Source organism: Maniola hyperantus, chromosome 25 (genome assembly GCF_902806685.2).
Source record: "Maniola hyperantus chromosome 25, iAphHyp1.2, whole genome shotgun sequence".
Classification (NCBI taxonomy): Eukaryota; Metazoa; Arthropoda; class Insecta; order Lepidoptera; family Nymphalidae; genus Maniola; species Maniola hyperantus.
In genome coordinates, this window is record NC_048560.1 from 7,272,140 (window position 1) to 7,292,559 (window position 20,420).

The 20,420-nt window shown below is 40.7% G+C and overlaps 1 protein-coding gene across 2 annotated transcripts; it reads left to right on the forward strand.

The window, feature by feature from the left end:
- The first annotated feature begins 288 nt into the window (after positions 1 to 288).
- Positions 289 to 18,038, forward strand: LOC117994003 (probable serine/threonine-protein kinase clkA). 2 transcript variants are annotated; one of them, XM_069507171.1, is made up of 6 exons: positions 289 to 503; positions 5,234 to 5,374; positions 8,417 to 8,843; positions 14,907 to 14,999; positions 16,306 to 16,383; positions 16,887 to 18,038. In XM_069507171.1, exons 1-6 carry the CDS (start codon positions 484 to 486, stop codon positions 17,958 to 17,960), a joined length of 1,833 nt encoding a protein of 610 aa, XP_069363272.1. In that variant the 5' UTR covers positions 289 to 483; the 3' UTR covers positions 17,961 to 18,038. The 2 variants fall into 2 exon arrangements, with proteins under 2 accessions (XP_069363272.1, XP_069363273.1); XM_069507172.1 differs by lacking the exon at positions 14,907 to 14,999.
- The last annotated feature ends 2,382 nt before the right edge of the window (positions 18,039 to 20,420 follow it).

The window sequence follows — 20,420 nt, forward strand, 5'->3', positions numbered from 1 at the left end:
CCTCCAGCACGATGGACCGACGATATAAAGAGGCTGGCGGGAAGTGGCTGGATGAGGAAGGCTGAGGACCGGGTGTGGTGGCGCTCTTTAGGGAAGGCCTATGTCCAACAGTGGACGTCCACAGGCTGATGATGACGATGATGATGGTATAAATATCACAACACACAAATTGTTAACGATGCATTACAAAACGCGAGTCTTTATTGTTTATAGGCTGTAAGTTAAAAACTCGCTGACACAAAATCCATTGTCATTTCCAATCCAACTCCCGCGCTTGCAACTGACGTATTGTTTTTTTTTTATTACGCCATATTGGATTTTTTTTGTGAACAACGTTCCGATATACGCTACATTTTTTAATATTGTTTTTAAGAATAATTGAATAACATTTTATGAATATTTTTGTTTTTAATACCTAATTAATAGTGATTTAGTGTTAATTTGTGACTAACAAGTGAACTGAATGTGATTTGGAATTTCAACATGTTTCAAAAATTCCTGTGGTGAGTAGGTAGTTTGATACCTTTTTAGGGTTCCGTAGTAAACAAGGAACCCTTATAGTTTCGCCATATCCGTCCGTCCTCGGTTAATCTCGGAGACTTAGGTCTTTTAAAAATGCTGTGGGTGTGGGAACATCATTTTTCGCAATGTGACGTTTTGTCGGTCTCAACGACAGAGATAACGCTCTACGAAACCACTATCTTCTCTCTCTAATGTACAATATTTTCGGCCGCGTACTGTACATGAAACAATATCTCAAATAAGTATAATTTATTTTGACCGTGCAAATCACAATTTTCCTAACATAAGATTGAAGACCTAACTATTGAGTCTAGCCAGGCGTTTAAAATCATAACAGATCCCTTTCATATTAGTCACGTCGATACCAGTCAACCTGCAGCCAAGCAAGCAAAACACGCCAACATAATTTATTATTTCTGAAAGTTCAAACATCAGTTGGTACCCTTATTATAAATGCGAAAGTGTGTTTGTTTGTTGGGTTGTTGGTTTGTCCTTCAATCACGTCGCAACGGAGTAACGGATTGACGTGATTTATTGCATGGGTATAGTTAAAGTCCTGGAAAGTGACATAGGCTACGTTTTATCCAGTAAAATCAAATAGTTTCCATGGGATTTTTAAAAAACTAAATCCACGCGAACTAAGTCGCGGCTAGTAGAAAATAAATTAAGTAATTTATAAAATACCTGCAAGACAATAAACGTATGTAAAAAACGTCGTTAAAATCAATAAAAACTTTACAAGATTTTTTAATTAAAACTCGCACTCATCGGAAATCGTAGTTTTCACACCAACGCGGCCGAATCCCGCCATTTTCCCACGCCGACAATGGTTGCAATGACGACGACAATATGGCGGTTGTGCGCCAGGCCCGGCTTTACATAATATGGTGCAGGGTCTTAGGCTGAGATTTGACTTTGCTCAGACTGATTGCGTTAAAACGAGACAGATTTATGTTTTACACCTTTACAATTTCACATCATCATTTACAATTGCACCATTTGAACCCGAATTTTCGATCACTGGTGAAAATATAACTGCAGCAAGCTACTCACATACCTGGCTAAGGGGAAATCTAGATAGACCCTGAATTATCTCATAATTCACTGTGTTCATCTAAGTTTTAATTTTGTATCTAAATGTGAAAACCTATTATTAGCTCCTAATTACTTAATTTTAAGATTATTAAGATCAATTTAAGCTGTTACTTTTCCTAATAAAAATAAAATAAAAATCAGGAAATTATCAGGATGGCAGGAGCGCAAGACCTAGCTCCCTAGATCGTCTCTGCCGTTCAGCGGCATGGGGGCAATTTCTCAATAAAATTGACATTCTGAACAGACGTGTGTTCAGCGGAATGTTTACTCTCACGCTGAACGCTAGGGATCTCCTAAGTAACTTAATTATTAATTGTTTAGTTAAGTAGTTAGTTAAGTTCTTTTTATTTGTCTAGATATTTTGCAAATGCTGTGTACACATTTTATAGATACATTTATCAGCCTGTGTTTGTCTATAAGTGTCGTAGTTTGTGTTAAATTAATGTATTGTGTGTGTTCCTAATAAATAAAATAAAATAAAAATATGTCCAGAGAAAAGTTCTACATTGCCCCTTCAGTCGCGCGACTTAGATTGACCCTACGGTAGGTGTATCAGAAGCTTTGTTAACAATTAATAAGTAAGTATTTCATTTTGATCTTGCGTCTACTTGAGGGCATAAGGGCGCCAGGGTATTGATTGCACCTCATCCACTGGGCATAGTGGACGAGGTGCAATTAATACCCTGGCTAGTCAGAGGGACACGCGGAGAAGCCTCCCCCCTCAGGTCATTAGCCATAGCCAACAATATCCCCGAAGAGAAATTATTAGCCTTGTTACCGGGTTGCACCAGCCCGAAATCTGCCCCTCGGACACCAGCAGCACCCATGCACACTGAGAGGTTACCAGCCAGGTAACCTCTCAGTGTGCATGGGTGCTGCTGGTCTGAAAGTTCAAACATCAGTTGGTACCCTTATTATAAATGCGAAAGTGTGTTTGTTTGTTGGGATGTTGGTTTGTCCTTCAATCACGTCGCAACGGAGTAACGGATTGACGTGATTTATTGCATGGGTATAGTTAAAGTCCTGGAAAGTGACATAGGCTACTTTTTATCCAGTAAAATCAAATAGTTCCCACGGGATTTTTAAAAAACTAAATCCACATACAAAAGTCGCGTTAATCGGCCAGTAGAAAATAAATTAAGTAATTTATAAAATACCTGCAAGACAATAAACGTATGTAAAAAACGTCGTTAAAATCATTTCTTCTTTCTTTCTTTCTTTCTTAGTTCGGATTATCGTAGTACTCGGACACCAGCAGCACCCATGCACCCTGAGAGGTTACCTGGCTGGCACCCCTCCTAGATCCGACCCTGCTTTGCGCGTATCTATGACAGCGCATTCACACGGAACAATGATGCAATCAAGGCGGCAAATACGACGTTTTTTATTCAATTAAAAGCCATTGATGTTTTTGCGTATATTTCATTGATAGTTTAATTTCAATTTTAACAAAAATATTCGGGTCAATTTGCCTACCACAATACTTTTTTCCAAGTTGTAACTACTGAAGTATAGTAAACTAAAATGACACGTCTAAATCTATTGCTATCCCTTTCATAATGTTGCTTGCAGAAAAGGATAGCACTAGATTTAGACCTGTTAATTTAGTTTAGTTTAGAGATTGTGTACTAGAGAATCGGCCCCATTGGGCTATCACGATTATACTAGGTACCTATAGTACGCGACAGGTCGAGATGGCAATCGGGGTATGAGACGGGGGGTAACCCCGCACACCCGCACGCCACCCGCGCTAACCCGCACTCTGCACCGGGTTAACGCAGGGGATGTGTAGAATTCCACTTGGTCTGTGGCGGGCCGTCCCCCCCCCGCCTCATACCCCGATTGCCATCTTAAACTGCCACGTACTATAGGTACCTAGTATAACCGTGATAGCCCAGTGGTTAAAACGTCCGTCTCCTTTTCGGGACGTCGGTGGTTCGATCCCGGTTTCGCAACTCTAACAGTTAGGCATTTTAGGTTTATTAAATATCACTTGATTTAACGGTGTAGGAAAACGACGTGAGGAAACCTGCAAGACGCCATCATCGTCATGATCAACCCATCACGTCGCTAGCTCACTACTGAGCACGCGTCTCCTCTAAGGATAATAAGATCCTACCACACTGGCCAAGTGCGGATTAGCAGACTTCACACACCTCTGACATCTACATAATGTTCTCAAAAGTATGTCAAGTCTGCCTATCCGCACTTGACCAGCGTGGCGGACAATGGCCTAAACCCTTCTCATTCTAAGAGGTTCATCATCATCATCATGATCAACCCATCGCCGGCTCACTACAGAGCACGGGTCTCCTCTCAGAGTGAGAAGGGTTTCGCCATAGTCTACACACGCTGGTAGACTTCACACACCTTTGAGAACATTATGGAGAACTCTCAGGCATGCAGGTTTCCTCACGATGTTTTCCTTCACCGTTAAAGCAAGTGATATTAAATTACTTAAAACGCACATAACTCCGAAAAGTTAGAGGTGCGTGCCCGGGATCGAACCCCCGACCTCCGATTGGAAGGCGGACTAAGAGGTTACGGAGGACCATACTTAATGAGTTTCTGAGATAAACGAGCAAACACGAACTCGGCTCAGCGGAGGACTTTATTATAATTCGGAACGAAGGATTTGCAAATAGCAACAACAAAATATAATCAGCTGGTAGATTTCATCTCAATTCCAAACCAATACATCACGCGTCGCTCCAGCGTTGCTATTTGTTTATCTGTCCGTCTGTCAGACGTAACAGATGGAGTTGTGTTCCTCGCAAATGCTTATAATTACGTTATGGAAAATTATTCAGAACAATTGCTTACTTAATGCTTACTTATAAGATAAAGGTGTGAGTATATGTATTGTTTCTTGGCATTTTCGCATTTGTTCTGGTGGGAGGCTTCGGCCGTGGCTAGTTACCACCCTACCAGTAAAGCCGTGCCGCCAAGTGATTTAACGTTCCGGTACGATGCCGTGTAGAAACCATAGGGGTATAGGTTTAATAAAAATTGCCTGGACCCCATCCAGGTTAGCCCGCATCCATCTTAGACTGCATCATCACTTACCACCAGGTGAGATTGCAGTCAAGGGCTAACTTGTATCTGAGTTAAAAAAAAACAGTATCATTCCCTTATAATCCCGCGACTTTTTCCGCGTGGATTTAGGTTTTGTAAATAACCCGTGGGAACTCTTTGATTTTCCGGGACCAGAAGTAGCCTTTCCTTGGGTTGCAAACTATCTCTATTATTATCTCTAATCTAAAGGCCAACTATATTTCCTGCCGCGTACTCTAGTTTACGCAGTTTTATTGTGTCAGAAATGAGGAGATCCGTAGGAGAACTACAGTATTTTTTTCTCTTTAGGTTCTCTTTTCTCCCAAGGTGCTAGAATGGCGACCTCGCGCCAGAAGACGCAGCGTTGGAAGACCCCCACTAGGTGGACGAACGACATCAGACGAGTCGCACGGAGCCGCTGGATGGCGGCGGCGCAAGACCGTGGCGTGTGGAAGTCCCTACAAGAGACCTATGTCCAGCCGTGGACGTCTATCGGTTGATGATGATGATTGTGTCAAGTACAAAGGCCTTGTTATTAACGTATTATCATTAATAATTTCAGGTACACATTGATCGTGACCTTATACATCAAAGAAGTGGTTCTACAAGAACTACCCACACCGGCCAGTTTGGTGGAACCCAGGAACTTCAACTACCATCCCTACGAACTGCGACAGTACTTGGAAGATAGCAAGCCTACAAAGTAAGTGTTTATAACATACTAGCTTAGGCTCGCGACTTCCGCGTGGACGAAGTCGCGAGGGGGTTGAAGTTTGTGTAAAACTTCAACCCCCTATTTTACTCCCTTAGGAATTTTTAAAAATCCCTTCTTAGCGGTTGCCTACGCCTGCGTCATAATAGCTATCTGCATGCCAAATTTTAGCACGATCTGTCCAGTAGTTTGAGCTTAGCGTTGATATATCAGTCAGTCAGTCGCAGTCACCTTTTCCTTTTACATATTTAGACTAGCTTATGCTCGCGACTTCATCCCCGTGGACTACACAAATTTCAACCCCCTATTTCACCCCTTTAGGGGTTGAATCTTCAAAAATCCTTGCTTCGTCATAATAGCTATCTGCATGCCGAATTTCAGCCCGATCCGTCCAGTAGTTTGAGCTGTGTGTAGATCAGTCAGTCAATCTGTCACCAGTACCCGTAGTGTAAGATTTTACGTCTCACCAAACACAATAACATCAAAGTAAAATGGACCTAAAGAGCCTTGAATTGAAGTCAAATATTTAATGCCACTGATTTTAATTTCGCAATGTTTCCGCTTGGAGCGCTGGCTGTAGAAGTGTAGACAAACTTGAGCTTTAAAACAAGGCATTTAAGATCCAGTTTACTGTAACGCGGAAGTATTCCGACTCTCGAATTTGGTTTGGTTCGGTGAGACGTAAAATCTTTTACTACGGGTACAGACCTTTTCCTTTTACATATTTAGACTAGCTTAATGCTCGATACTTCGTCCGCGTGAACTTCTCAAACGTGGCGTTCACCACAACATTAGTAAAGCAACCCAATAATTACAAGAATCCTAATCAATTCTAATTCAAGCTAAGACGTATTTCGAGACATCAGCTCAACAAGTTGAATGTGAATTTCGCTAAACAACAGTCGTTAGCAGAAATAGTTAGGGGTGCTATACACATAGTTGTGAAATGCATTTGTATAGAATAGAATAGAATAGAATGTTTTTTTATTCATGTAAACTTTTTACAAGTGCTTATGAATAGTCAGGTAGTTTGTAATATTAGTAGTAACTAGCTTATGTTCGCGACTTCGTCCGCTTGGACTACGCAAATTGCAAACCCCTATTTCACCCCCTCAGGGATTGAATTTTCAAAAATCCTTTCTCAGCGGATGCCTACGTCATAATAGCTATCTGCATGCCAAATTTCAGCCCGATCCGTCTAGTAGTTTGAGCTGTGCGTTGATAGATCAGTCAGTCAGTTAGTCAGTCACCTTTTCCTTTTATATATTTAGATTCCACCGCGCCCTGCTGTACTGAGCAAACTATGTGTATCATCATGATCAACCCATCGCCGGCTCACTGCAGAGCACGGGTCTCCTCTCAGAGTGAGAAGGGTTTGGCCATAGTCTACCACGCTGGCCATGTGCGGATTGGTAGACTTCACACACCTTTGAGAACATTATGGAGAACTCTCAGGCATGCAGGTTTCCTCACGATGTTTTCCTTCACAGTTAAAGCAAATGATATTTAGTTAGGTACTTAAAACGCACATAACTCCGAAAAGTTAGAGATGCGTGCTCGGGATCGAACACCCGACCTCCGATTAGAAGGCGAACATCCTAACCACTAGGCTATCACAGCTATTTGATGACCTCCCTGGCGCAGTGGTAAGCGCTGTGGTCTTATTAGTGGGAGGTCCCGGGTTCGATTCCTGGCAGCGATTTGGAATTTTATAATTTCTAAATTTCTGGTCTGGTCTGGTGGGAGGCTTCGGCCGTGGCTAGTTACCACCCTACTGGCAAAGCCGTGCCACCAAGCGATTTAGCGTTCCGGTACGATGCCGTGTAGAAACCCAAGGGGCATGGGTTTATTAAAAACTGCCATACCCCTTCCAGGTTAGCCCGCTTCCATCTTAGACTGCATCGTCACTTACCACCAGGTGAGATTGCAGTCAAGGGCTAACTTGTATCTGAATAATAAAAAAAGCTATACTGTATACATAAGTAAATTTGTCGTAAGTCCATCATACAAGCTACTTACTTAAAACTTACAGGTTCAATCAATCCATGGCCGAAGTGGTGGTGGTGGTGCCTCAGTACTGAGTGAGCATACACATCACAAATTTCGTCACTGGCAGTAAGCGGGCTGTAGCTTAGTGGTTAAAGCGTCGGGCGCGATCCCAGGAGACGCGGGTTCGATTCCTGCCGGTTCGCAATTTTTGATGTGTATTTAAAATTATTTAGAAATTTCCTTCAAGTGTAGGTAAAAACACTATAAAAATTATAAAATAAAGTGGTACAAGTTTTCCCCCAGGGAATAAGTCTTTTTAATAAGTAGAAGTTACATTGGGTCCAGTATTTATTTAAAAAATTCCAAATCGAATATGCCACGGCTGGATCGACTATGCGTATAGCATCCCTAAAACTTACACCATTTATATAGCTAGCATTAATAGCTTTTAGTTTGGATTTCTCATTAACCACTGGTACTGTCCTTCACGAAAACTATATTAGTTTTCTCCTAGAATTTAAGTATTTAGGGTAGGGTACCTACCTACTTAGCAAGTTAGCAATATTGTTGATATACAGGGTGTAACCAGAACGCTAACAAAACGACCCCAGGTGATAGTACGCGATTTAAAAAAAAAACTATAAATTTGTAAAACAATATGTTGCAAATAAAACATCTGACTGACGCTAGAGGTCAACGAACGTTGCGTAAGTAGGCCACTCGGAGTCAATGCTGCGTCGTAGGCGGGGCATTGACTCGAGTTTTTCACGCTATACATTGCGGGTTTGAAAAATACTAAATCACTAAAATTACAATATGAGGCAAATGGATATTGGTATTGGATTGTGTTTAGGTAGTGTAACGATAACGCTAAGTTTTTGCTAGCGTTCTGGTTACACCCTGTATAGTAAATTAACAATTTTTAATTATTAGCAAAAGCAATTATTATTGTTCCTAGTTTATCATGAACTTTCGCAAAGTAAGCTTCTATCCAGCTTCTATCAACACTTGCATTAATTTTAAAAACCTATTTTTCCTTTCCAGACAAGGCCCAGTGCTTTTCCCGAACGACGGCCAACCACCGCCACGACGACCCCTAATAGTAACAGCACGACCCCTAATCGAAGCGATAGCACAAAGCAATTTAAACCCAAACCCTCCAAACAATTCCATAACCGAAAACTCCATACCAGCACAAAATTCCATACCAAACTATAACTTCGTATTAACCCAAAATAATCCCCTTAACCATATATATCCCTTACCAAGTCCAACAGAGGTAACTCTATCGCCAGATCTTTTGGCCAATATTTCTCCAATCTCCAATAATGATCTGTTCTCCAATACTGGAGAAACTTCCATTAATAATGTGCCAGAAGCTACTTCGTACAACCATGTGCCTTATGCTGATATGCTGCTGAAAGCAAGACTTAGGGGATATGCAAGAGAAAATGGATTCAATGATTATGAGGTGAGAGTTCATAATCTTCTTCTTCTTGGAAAAGGTGACTGACTGACTGACTGATCTATCAACGCACAGCTCAAACTACTGGACGGATCGGACTGAAATTTGGCATGCAGATAGCTATTATGACGTAGGCATCCGCTAAGAAAGGATTTTTAAAAATTCAACCCCTAAGGGGTTGAAATAGGGGTTTGAAATTTGTGTAGTCCACGCGGACGAAGTCGCGAGCATAAGCTAGTCTTCTTAATATATGAAAGGAAAAGGTGACTGACTGACTGACTGACTGATCTATCAACGCACAGCTCAAACTACTGGACGGATCGGACTGAAATTTGGCATGCAGATAGCTATTATGACGTAGGCATCCGCTAAGAAAGGATTTTTAAAAGTTCAACCCCTAAGGGGGTGAAATAGGGGTTTGAAATTTGTGTAGTCCATGCGGACGAAGTCGCGAGCATAAGCTAGTCTTCTTAATAATATATGAAAGGAAAAGGTGACTGACTGACTGACTGACTGATCTATCAACGCACAGCTCAACTTACTGGACGGATCGGGCTGAAATTTGGCATGCAGATAGCTATTATGACGTAGGCATCCGCTAAGAAAGGATTTTTAAAAATTCAACCCCTAAGGGGGTGAAATAGGGGTTTGAAATTTGTGTAGTCCACGCGGACGAAGTCGCGAGCATAAGCTAGTCTTCTTAATATATGAAAGGAAAAGGTGACTGACTGACTGACTGACTGATCTATCAACGCACAGCTCAAACTACTGGACGGATCGGACTGAAATTTGGCATGCAGATAGCTATTATGACGTAGGCATCCGCTAAGAAAGGATTTTTAAAAGTTCAACCCCTAAGGGGGTGAAATAGGGGTTTGAAATTTGTGTAGTCCATGCGGACGAAGTCGCGAGCATAAGCTAGTCTTCTTAATAATATATGAAAGGAAAAGGTGACTGACTGACTGACTGACTGATCTATCAACGCACAGCTCAACTTACTGGACGGATCGGGCTGAAATTTGGCATGCAGATAGCTATTATGACGTAGGCATCCGCTAAGAAAGGATTTTTAAAAATTCAACCCCTAAGGGGGTGAAATAGGGGTTTGAAATTTGTGTAGTCCACGCGGACGAAGTCGCGAGCATAAGCTAGTAATCCCTAATATCCTTGCCAATTTGTAATATGAGTACTGATCAACAAACCATCATAAAAACACGGAAATTTATACACACAAAGTATTCATATATAGGTACAAAACGTTAACAAACTAAATTGACAAGACGGAAAGCAATTCTAAAAGCAGACTTTAATACTCGAATAAAGACCAATATACACCAATAATACTTCCTGTGAAAACGCCTCAAAACTCGTTCCGTACAACGCGAATTCCGTCAAAAGTTAACTTATAAACAAACGCAGACTAATTAGAGGCTTACCCGCCTCCGTGGACTTAACACGTGGACCTTAGTACAAGATTTTTTTGAAGTAAAACTTCTTTAACCTGCTCTATTTGGCGCCAATTGGCAAGCAGAGGCCACCATTTTTTTAGGAGGGTTTTAAAGTAGCAAGTAGTCATTTCAATAGATTAAAAGCTGTACCTACCTACTTTTGAACTGGAAACTTCTTTAATACAGTTGTGATTTAAAACTCGATGAAATGTAATCTGTCAACTGAGGAATTATGGAGACCAAATATTACTTAGTCTCATAAAAAAAATCAACACACCACCCAAAACAAGAAAATCATCAACCATACAAAACCTTAACAAACTAAACTGACACGACCGAAAGCAATTCCAAAAGCAGTCTTTAATACTCAAATAAAGACCAATAAACACCATTAATACTTCCTAGTTCCTGTGAAACCCCCTCAGAACTCGTTCCGTACAACGCGAATTCCGTCAAAAGTTAACTTATAAACAAACGCAGACTAATTAGAGGCTTACCCGCCTCCGTGGACTTAATGTCGATCTGTAACCTATCCTTAGTACAAGTATTATGAAGTAAAACTTCTTTAAACATAAGTGACGTTCGTATTTAACATGACCACCAAACATAACAGCTGTTGTTAGGCTATTTATGTAAATTTCATAAATATTGCTATGCTATTATATGTATATCTATGCTATTATGTAAATTACTAGCTTATTCCCGCGACTTCGTCCGCGTGGACTACATAAATTACAAACCCCTATTTTATCTTCTTAAGGGTTGAATTTTTAAAAATCCTTTCTTAGCAGATGCCTGCGTCATAATAGCTATGTGTGTGCCAAATTTCAGCCCGATCCGTCCAGTAGTTTGAGCAGTCATGTGCGTTGATAGATCAGTCAGTCACTCAGCTTTTCACAGCTCAGCTTGTCTCTGTCGTTGAGACCGACAAAACGTCATATAGGTATGAGTGACAGAGACAACGCTCTACAAAGCTGAAATGTCATTCTAAAGGCCGATTTACATTACTTTTTGCCGCGTAATGTACGTTCTATAAACGTTGTCGAAACGTGCCAACTTGTGCCAAATGAATAGGGCGGTGGAAACGAACCTTAATTACGAAGAAATTGCGAAATTTGCTTAATTCCTTACGTAATTAGTGCTACTTTAATTGGCTCATCATGATCTCCCCATCACCGGCCCACTATTGAACACAGGTCTCCTCTCAGAATAGAAAGCTCCATTGGGCAGCGTGGTGGCCATAGTCCACCACGCTGCCCAAGTGCAGATTGGCAGACCTCACACACCTTTGAGAACATTATGGAAAAGGAAAACTCTCAGGCATGTAGGTTTCCTCACGATGTTTTCCCTCACCGTTAAAGCATGGATAAAAAAACGCATATATGCGTGCCCGGGATCGAACCCCCGACCTCCGATTAGGTGGATGTCCTAACCACTAGGCTATCACAGCTTTTTTTCTACAAGCTATTCACACACATCAAATCACATAATATATTATGTATATAAGTATAAAAGGTTCCTTTGGGAAAATTCTAAATATTCGTACCCTCGTCAATTATTCGGCTAAGTGCTTCCGAACTTCTTTGCGTATAAAGCGAATAGTTTCGCTTACACGACAATGTTGCGGCTACCCATATACTGGCGAGCGATTGTGTACCTGTGTCGGCCATTAGAATGGCGTTTTATATACCTCTCCACTTAGTCAAAGTCAAAGTCAAATGATTTATTTAAAATAGGTAGGTACTAAATAACTCTTTTTGATAGTCAGATGTTGGATTTGTAAGATATAGTGGTGATAATTATTACGTAAACTTTAAACTAAAGCTACTTAGTGGAGGGTCTTCCAACGCTGTGCTTTCCTGTGAGAGTCTTGGGATTCCTACGTCTTTTTATGATCCATCTATTTCTAAATAGTGCAAAGTAAAATTGTAGACCGCAATATAGTTTGTACCACTTTGACGTCAGCCAAAATAAAAATTAACCATCAGCTCGAAACTTCAGTCTAGTGCTGATGTAACTAAAATGGCGGCCACGCGCATTAGCAATTTGCTGGACTTATAGAAGAAAGTGGTGGAGATGCGTCCACGCATGGGTAGGTACCTACTGTATGTATTTTCATACAGCGCGAGCCACTACGATTGACGAATGAACCAATAGCGTGGTGGCAGAGACACTTTCTTTGAACTCTAGTCAATTATTCGGCTAAGTGCTTGAGAACTTCTTTGCGAATAGTTTCGCTTACACGACAATGTTGCGGCTACCCATTGACTGGCGAGCGATTGTGTACCTGTGTCGGCCATTAGAATGGCGTTTTATATAGAAATCCAAAGATTTTTTATTCAAACAAATGAATCCAGCACTGGTTCGGAATGCTCTTTGTCTTTTTTTGTGTAAACAACTCGGTTGGGCAGCGTTCAGGAAGTTTCGAGATGTCTTCTTGTCCAAAATTCCTCAGTGTTTGAAGACCAAAGTCTTCGTGCGTGTTGCCAGTGATGACATATGAATCAGAGACATGGTCGCTAACTATGGGCCTCATAAGAAAGCTCAGAGTCACTCAGCGGGCGATGGAGAGAGCTATGTGCGGAGTTTCTCTACGTGATCAAACCAGAAATGAGGAGATCCGTAGCAGAACTAGAGTAACCGATACGATTTAGTCACAACGGGTTGCGAAGCAGATGTGGCAATGGGCAGGGCACATAGTTCGTAAAACCGATAGACGTTGGGGTCCCAAGGTGCTGATGATGATGATGAAATTTTTTGGTCAAGCGTGAGTTGTCCTTGAAAATAAACAACATAGACAAAAGTGTTCATGATTTTAATTAATAAAACTGTATAATGCAGAGACGAAAGCTCTATTTGCGTGTTCTATCACCTTTGTAATGGGCAGTGTTCTGAAGAACTTTTTGACCTCATTCCACCCTCCTTTTTCTACAACCGCACCGCGCGCCACCGTAAGCAATTTCACTCTCACCACCTGGGTGTCTGGTGCACTTCGACCGTGCGTTGTGCCAGGTCCTTTTTTCCACGCACGTGCAAACTGTGGGACCAACTCCCATCGGCGGTGTTCCCACTAGATTACAACGTGGGGACCAACAAATTTCTGAAAGGCCGGCTGGTTTTGTGGCCCGCTGACCTCATTGAATCCATGATATTATTTATTTCTCTCGCTCACTCTGTGATTGATTGCCCACCATTGTTCAGACGTAGGTAGCTCGCTACATACAACCCGTTTGCCCTGCGTAATTGTATTGTTTAATACCACATTCATGTAAGGCTATATCGTAATGTTCACACATTCACGCAAGGTTTCTGGCTTTGTTTGAAGGTAAATATTACGTATGTTGATTTGATTAGTAAAAATTCCCTTCCACTTTTAATACTGGTATAGTTCTTGCATTTCACGAAGGCGAAATTTAAAATAGAGAAGCTTTTCGCATGATGACCTCCAAACTTCGTTTTGAAGAAGGCACGCGATGATGATGATGATGATTTCACGAAGGCCACGTAAGGTACACTAAATGTGTGCGTTAGACAGCGCTTGCTCGCGACTGATTGGTCCGACATGCACGCACACTTACGCAATGACCATGTAAACAATGGTACCACAGGTAAAGTTCACTAGCCTTCGTGAATTCCAAGAACTGTACCTTCAAGTCAAGAGTGAATAGGCAAGCATTGTATCTTCTAGGCAAACGTGCTCCATCTTAGGCTGCATTGCCAGCAAAATTGAAAATACGAGCAAATTGTACTTATGTTATGGCTTAAGAGCCAGCGAGTGTCAGACATTTCTTATTTTACAAAAGCTGAAAGTTTTTTTTTTTTTTTTTTTATTCAGATACAAGTTAGCCCTTGACTGCAATCTCATCTTGTGGTAAGTGATGATGCAGCCTAAGATGATAGCGGGCTAACCTAGAAGGGGTATGGCAGTTTTTATTAAACCCATACCCCTTTGGTTTCTACACGGCATCGTACCGGAACGCTAAATCACTTGGCGGCACGGCTTTGCCGGTAGGGTGGTAACTAGCCACGACCGAAGCCTCCCACCAGACGAAAGTTTCTCTGCCTATTGTCCCCAACACAGGGAGGAACGCTTGTTTGGACGTTTGTTTGTATCGCGGTGGCTTTGAGAGATAACTGATAATAAAGGTGTAAAAACCGACCAAGTGCGAGTCAGGCTCGCGCAATGAGGGTTCCGTACTACAGTCGTATTTTTTGGACATTTTGCACGATAATTCAAAAACTATGATGCATAAAAATAAATAAAAATCTGTTTTAGAATGTACAGGTGAAGACCTTTCATATGATACCCCACTTGATATAGTCACTCACTTCGAATGTTGAAAATACTAATTATTAGTTAATGACCACAATTTAATTTTTTTTGTGTGATCTAACCCTAAATTCACGGTTTTCAGATTTTTCCCCAAATGTCAGATTTAAAATCTACCTACCTGCCAAATTTCATGATTCTAGGTCAACGGGAAGTACCCTGTAGGTTTCTTGACAGACAGACAGACAGACAACAAAGTGATCGTATAAGGGTTCCGTTTTTCCTTTTGAGGTACGGAACCCTAAAAAATCTTACGACTATTTCTTAATAATGATAAAATTTCTTTTTCAGGAGCGAACTGTCCTGCCGCCGATATACAGAGCTTTATCGGATTACGCAAGACAAAATGTGCTGAAACCAAAACCTCCAAAACAATACTATCAGGTACTTACTTACATTACTTGAGTTCCTGGTGGGAGGTTTCGGCCGTGGCTAGTTACCACCCTACCGGCAAAGCCGTGCCGACAAGCGATGTAGCACTCCGGTACGATGCCGTGTAGAAATCGAAGGGGCATGGGTTGATTAAAAACTCCCATACCCCTTCCAGCGGGTGATTTGCTAACTCAGTGTCTAACACTGAACGATAGCCACCGAGCTCATTTTTTAATCCGTTGAAGATATTCTACGAAAAAATATTTTACTACCACCCAGTGAAGCAGCAATGTAGAACCAACCAAGCTCGGTGGCTATCATTCTGTGTTAGACACTGAGTTAGCGAATCAACTAGCTGGAGAGTGACATAGGCTACTTTTTATCCCGGGAAATCAAAGAATTCCCACGGGATTTTTAAAAAACTAAATCCACGCGTACGAAGTCGCGGGCATCAGCTAGTATTAGTATAGATGATGCTCGTTAAGTGCAGATTCGTGCGCGTGCGTGTGTGTCTACCTTAAGAAATTCAAGTATAGTACGCGACAGGTCGAGATGGCAGCCGGGGAGGGAACGGCCCGCACACCTGCACAGCCGCTGCGGGCGTCCCCCCCCCCCCCCCCCCCCGCCTCATACCCCGATTGCCATCTCAACCTGTCGCGAAATATTTTTAGTAAGTAGGTATTTTATTATATTTTTCAGTTAAACTAACGATACAGTCTAAGATGGAAGCGCGCTAACCTGCAGGGTGATTCGCTAACTCAGTCAGTTTCTAACACTGACTGATAGGCACGGAGCTCATTTTTTAATCCGATGAAGGTTTTCTACGAAAAAATATTTTAATATAACCCAGTGAAGCAGCAGTGAACCAACCAACCTCGGTGGCTATCATTTACTGTTAGACACTGAGTTAGCAAATCACCTAGCAGCTAGGTGATTCTCTAACTCAGTGTCTAACACTAAATGATAGCCACCGAGGTTGGTTAGTTCTACATTGCTGCTTCACTGGGTGGTAGTAAAATATTTTTTCGTAGAATATCTTCAACGGATTAAAAAATGAGCTCGGTGGCTATCGTTCAGTGTTAGACACTGAGTTAGAGAATCACCCCACAGGTCTTAAACTATACCCCTGCAATTACGTCGATCCGTTGCTCCGTTGCGACGTGATTGAAGGACAAACCAACAAACAAACACACTTTCACATTTTATAATAGGGGTAGTGATGATATTAGTATGATATGATATCAATATCATATTATATTAATATGATATATTATTATTATTATATATATCATTTTCATTATTATTATTATTATTTCAGGTTCAAAACTTAGACTACGGGAATCAATACGAAAGCAGTAAAGAATCCGATGAAAACAATAATAAGGACTACGATCAGGTACCTAATACTTCTTTTCATAATAACTAGCTGACGGACAAACAGATCGCCAAGAAAGCGAATTAATAAAAATCAGATAAGTGCGAGTCAGACTCCCACACGAAGGGTTCCGTATCAACGTGCACTACAGCGTAAGAGACAACACTTTTTAATTTTCACAACGGCCATATTGAAATTTTTATTAAGTATTTACATTCTGTGACAATTTCGACTCAACTATTATGGTTCACGAGATACACCCCACGGACATACAGACGGATGGCCAGCGGAAACTTAGTCATAGGGTCCCGTTTGCACCCTTCGCGTACGGAACCCTAAAAACGTCCTGAAGTACCTAGACTCACAACGACGATGAGGAAGCGCTAGTTTGTCGTTGCCATGTCGTTGCCGTGTTGATGTCGTATCGTTGCAGTCTCGTTGCCGTGTCATTGCCGTATCGTTGCCGTGTCGTTGTATATAACTACCTACACTAACATTTTAAATCGTATATTTCTTTTTTACAGGATCAAAACTATGCATTCTCATACAGAGTCAAAGATCAGACGACCGGTGATGATTTCTCACACAAACAGCAAAGCGTGAGCGGTGGCACCAACGGAGAGTACAGGGTTCGACTCCCAGATGGAAGATTACAAATTGTTTCGTACACAGCCGATGAAAATGGCTACAAAGCTGATGTAAGATATGATGAAGATGAAGCTAACAGACCTAAAAATAACATTAATAACGGTTATAATAATGCAAAACAATATAACAATCAAAATCTTCAAAATAACATTAAACAAAACAATCATTATAATACAATATTTAAACAATATAACAATAATGGATTTAGAAATAACGATGCGAATAACATAAGAGAGTATGATAATCAAAATATAGCAAGTAATCATTTAAGACCACAACAAACTAATATAAATCAATACGAAGATCGCATATTCGTGAATAATTATGTAAAACATGACAATGCAAAACAATTTGATAATCAAAACATCCAAAATATTTATTTACAACAAACAGATGGTAATGTAAGACAATACGAAAATGTAAATCTCAGAAACGATTATGTGAATTACAAAGATGAAATACCAATTAAAGAAGACCCTAATCAGTATAACTCAAAAGAATATTATGATTATTCATCAGAATATAATCAAAATTATGAGCCTTATAATCGTAAATTTGCTATTTTTCAACCTGTTTCAACACAACCACCTGTAGTAACAACTTTGAGACCAAATTATATAAGACCGGAATATAAAAATTTGTTCACTTTAGCTCCCACTAAAGTATCTCCTATTTACATAGATGGTGTCATTTCTGCAACGAATAACCCAATAGTCAAATATGAATCGACATCAGAGAATGCTGTTTTTGCAGATAGAAAAAAGATTTATACTAATGTAAATCATATTGTACCTACGGAACCAACTTCTACTGTTAAGAATTACGTATCAGTAACACCTGCTGCTTACTTGGCATCTACTATTGCGAGTTTGAGAGATAGAATGACACCTAAACCTGTCGTTTTTGGTAACTTTATTAATACGCTTGGTAAATATTTGAGTTTTAAGTGAGTTTTTGTTAATAATAGTGTAGGATAAAATTTAATAATAATAATAGATAAATTAATAATCTTCTAAATATATAAAAGGAAAAGGTGACTGACTGACTGACTGACTGACTGACTGACTGACTGACTGACTGACTGACTGACTGATCTATCAACGCACAGCTCAAACTACTGGACGGATCGGGCTGAAATTTGGCATGCAGATAGCTATTATGACGTAGGCATCCGCTAAGAAAGGATTTTTGAAAATTCAACTCCTAAGGGGGTGAAATAGGGTTTTGAAATTTTGTAGTCCACGCGGACGAAGTCGCGAGCATAAGCTAGTTTAAACTAAAACTAAATCCTTAAAAAATATAATATTATAACTAAAATATATTATTAAAAGGAGTCCCTTTAGGCAAGGTTCCGAAGATACTGGCAGCGTTCCCCCTTTGAATAGCTAGGCTAATTCTTTGTCCGAGGTAGCTGCCAGCTCTTCGGTCTCCTGTGATGTCGACTAACCTTTTTGCTATTTCCTTAAAAAGGCTTATAGCGCTAGGACCCCAGTGTAGGATTAAGTGTATTTTGTATCAAAGGGTAATGACAAAGATAAAATTTTGTAATTTATTATTTTTGTATAATAAAAATTCAAAAATCAGCTTGTTTTATTTCAATGGACATAAGATAGTGTATCAAATTGTTTTTAGTAAATTGATTGAGAAATAATAAGAGTAGTTGATGTAATTCATCAATTCATCATTATCATAATGAACCCATCGCTGACTCACTACTGAGTAGGGGTCTTTTCTCAGAGTGAGAAGGGTTTGGCTATAGTCTACCACGCTGGCCTAATGCGGAATGGAATGGCAAATTTCACACAGCTTTGAGAACATTATGGAGAACTCTGAGTCAAGCAGGTTTCCTCACGATGTTTTCCTTCACCGTTATAATATTCATTTGCTTAAAGGGCACATAACTCCAGAATATTACGAGTGCCCCGGATCGAATCCTCAACCTCCCGAATAAAAGGCGGATTACATCTTAACCACTAGGTAACCACGACTCTTCTATTTAGTACATTACTAGCTGATGCCCGCGACTTCGTCCGCGTGGAATTAGGTTTTTTAAAAATCCCGTGGGAACTCTTTGATTTTCCGGGATAAAAAGTAGCATATGTCACTCTCCAGGTCTTTATCTATACACATGCAAAAAAATCACGTCAATCCGTTGCGACGTGATTGAAGGACAAACCAACAAACAAACACACTTTCGCATTTATAATAGGGGAACTGATAATATTTTCATACTATTTATACTTACTTGAACCTACTTTTAAAATATTGAAGTAGGTTTCAACTTTCAAAAATTAATATTGTATTCTGTAGTTTCACCTTTGAATTTCATCACTTCACGAGAAGACGGATGTCTTTATTACCGTTCCTCATATCACGGAAGTTCACGGAATCCAACAAAATTGCAAGCTTCCTCGAAGATAAGACACTGCCGCTGCGGTCTATGTGCTGTCGATTATTGCCAACGATCCCTGTAGTGATGGGACTGCTTCATGTATCGATAGTTTTCCGAAGTCGAGTTTCACCTTTGAATGTCATCACTTCACGAGAAGACGGATGTTTTTATTACCGTTCCTTATATCACGGAAGTTCACGGAATCCAACAAAATTGCAAGCTTCCTCGAAGATAAGACACTGCCGCTGCGGTCTATGTGCTGTCGATTATTGCCAACGATCCCTGTAGTGATGGGACTGCTTCATGTATCGATAGTTTTCCGAAGTCGAGTTTCACCTTTGAATGTCATCACTTCACGAGAAGACGGATGTTTTTATTACCGTTCCTTATATCACGGAAGTTCACGGAATCCAACAAAATTGCAAGCTTCCTCGAAGATAAGACACTGCCGCTGCGGTCTATGTGCTGTCGATTATTGCCAACGATCCCTGTAGTGATGGGACTGCTTCATGTATCGATAGTCTTCCGAAGTCGAGTTTCACCTTTGAATTTCATCACTTCACGAGAAGACGGATGTCTTTATTACCGTTCCTTATATCACGGAAGTTCACGGAATCCAACAAAATTGCAAGCTTCCTCGAAGATAAGACACTGCCGCTGCGGTCTATGTGCTGTCGATTATTGCCAACGATCCCTGTAGTGATGGGACTGCTTCATGTATCGATAGTTTTCCGAAGTCGAGTTTCACCTTTGAATGTCATCACTTCACGAGAAGACGGATGTTTTTATTACCGTTCCTTATATCACGGAAGTTCACGGAATCCAACAAAATTGCAAGCTTCCTCGAAGATAAGACACTGCCGCTGCGGTCTATGTGCTGTCGATTATTGCCAACGATCCCTGTAGTGATGGGACTGCTTCATGTATCGATAGTTTTCCGAAGTCGAGTTTCACCTTTGAATGTCATCACTTCACGAGAAGACGGATGTTTTTATTACCGTTCCTTATATCACGGAAG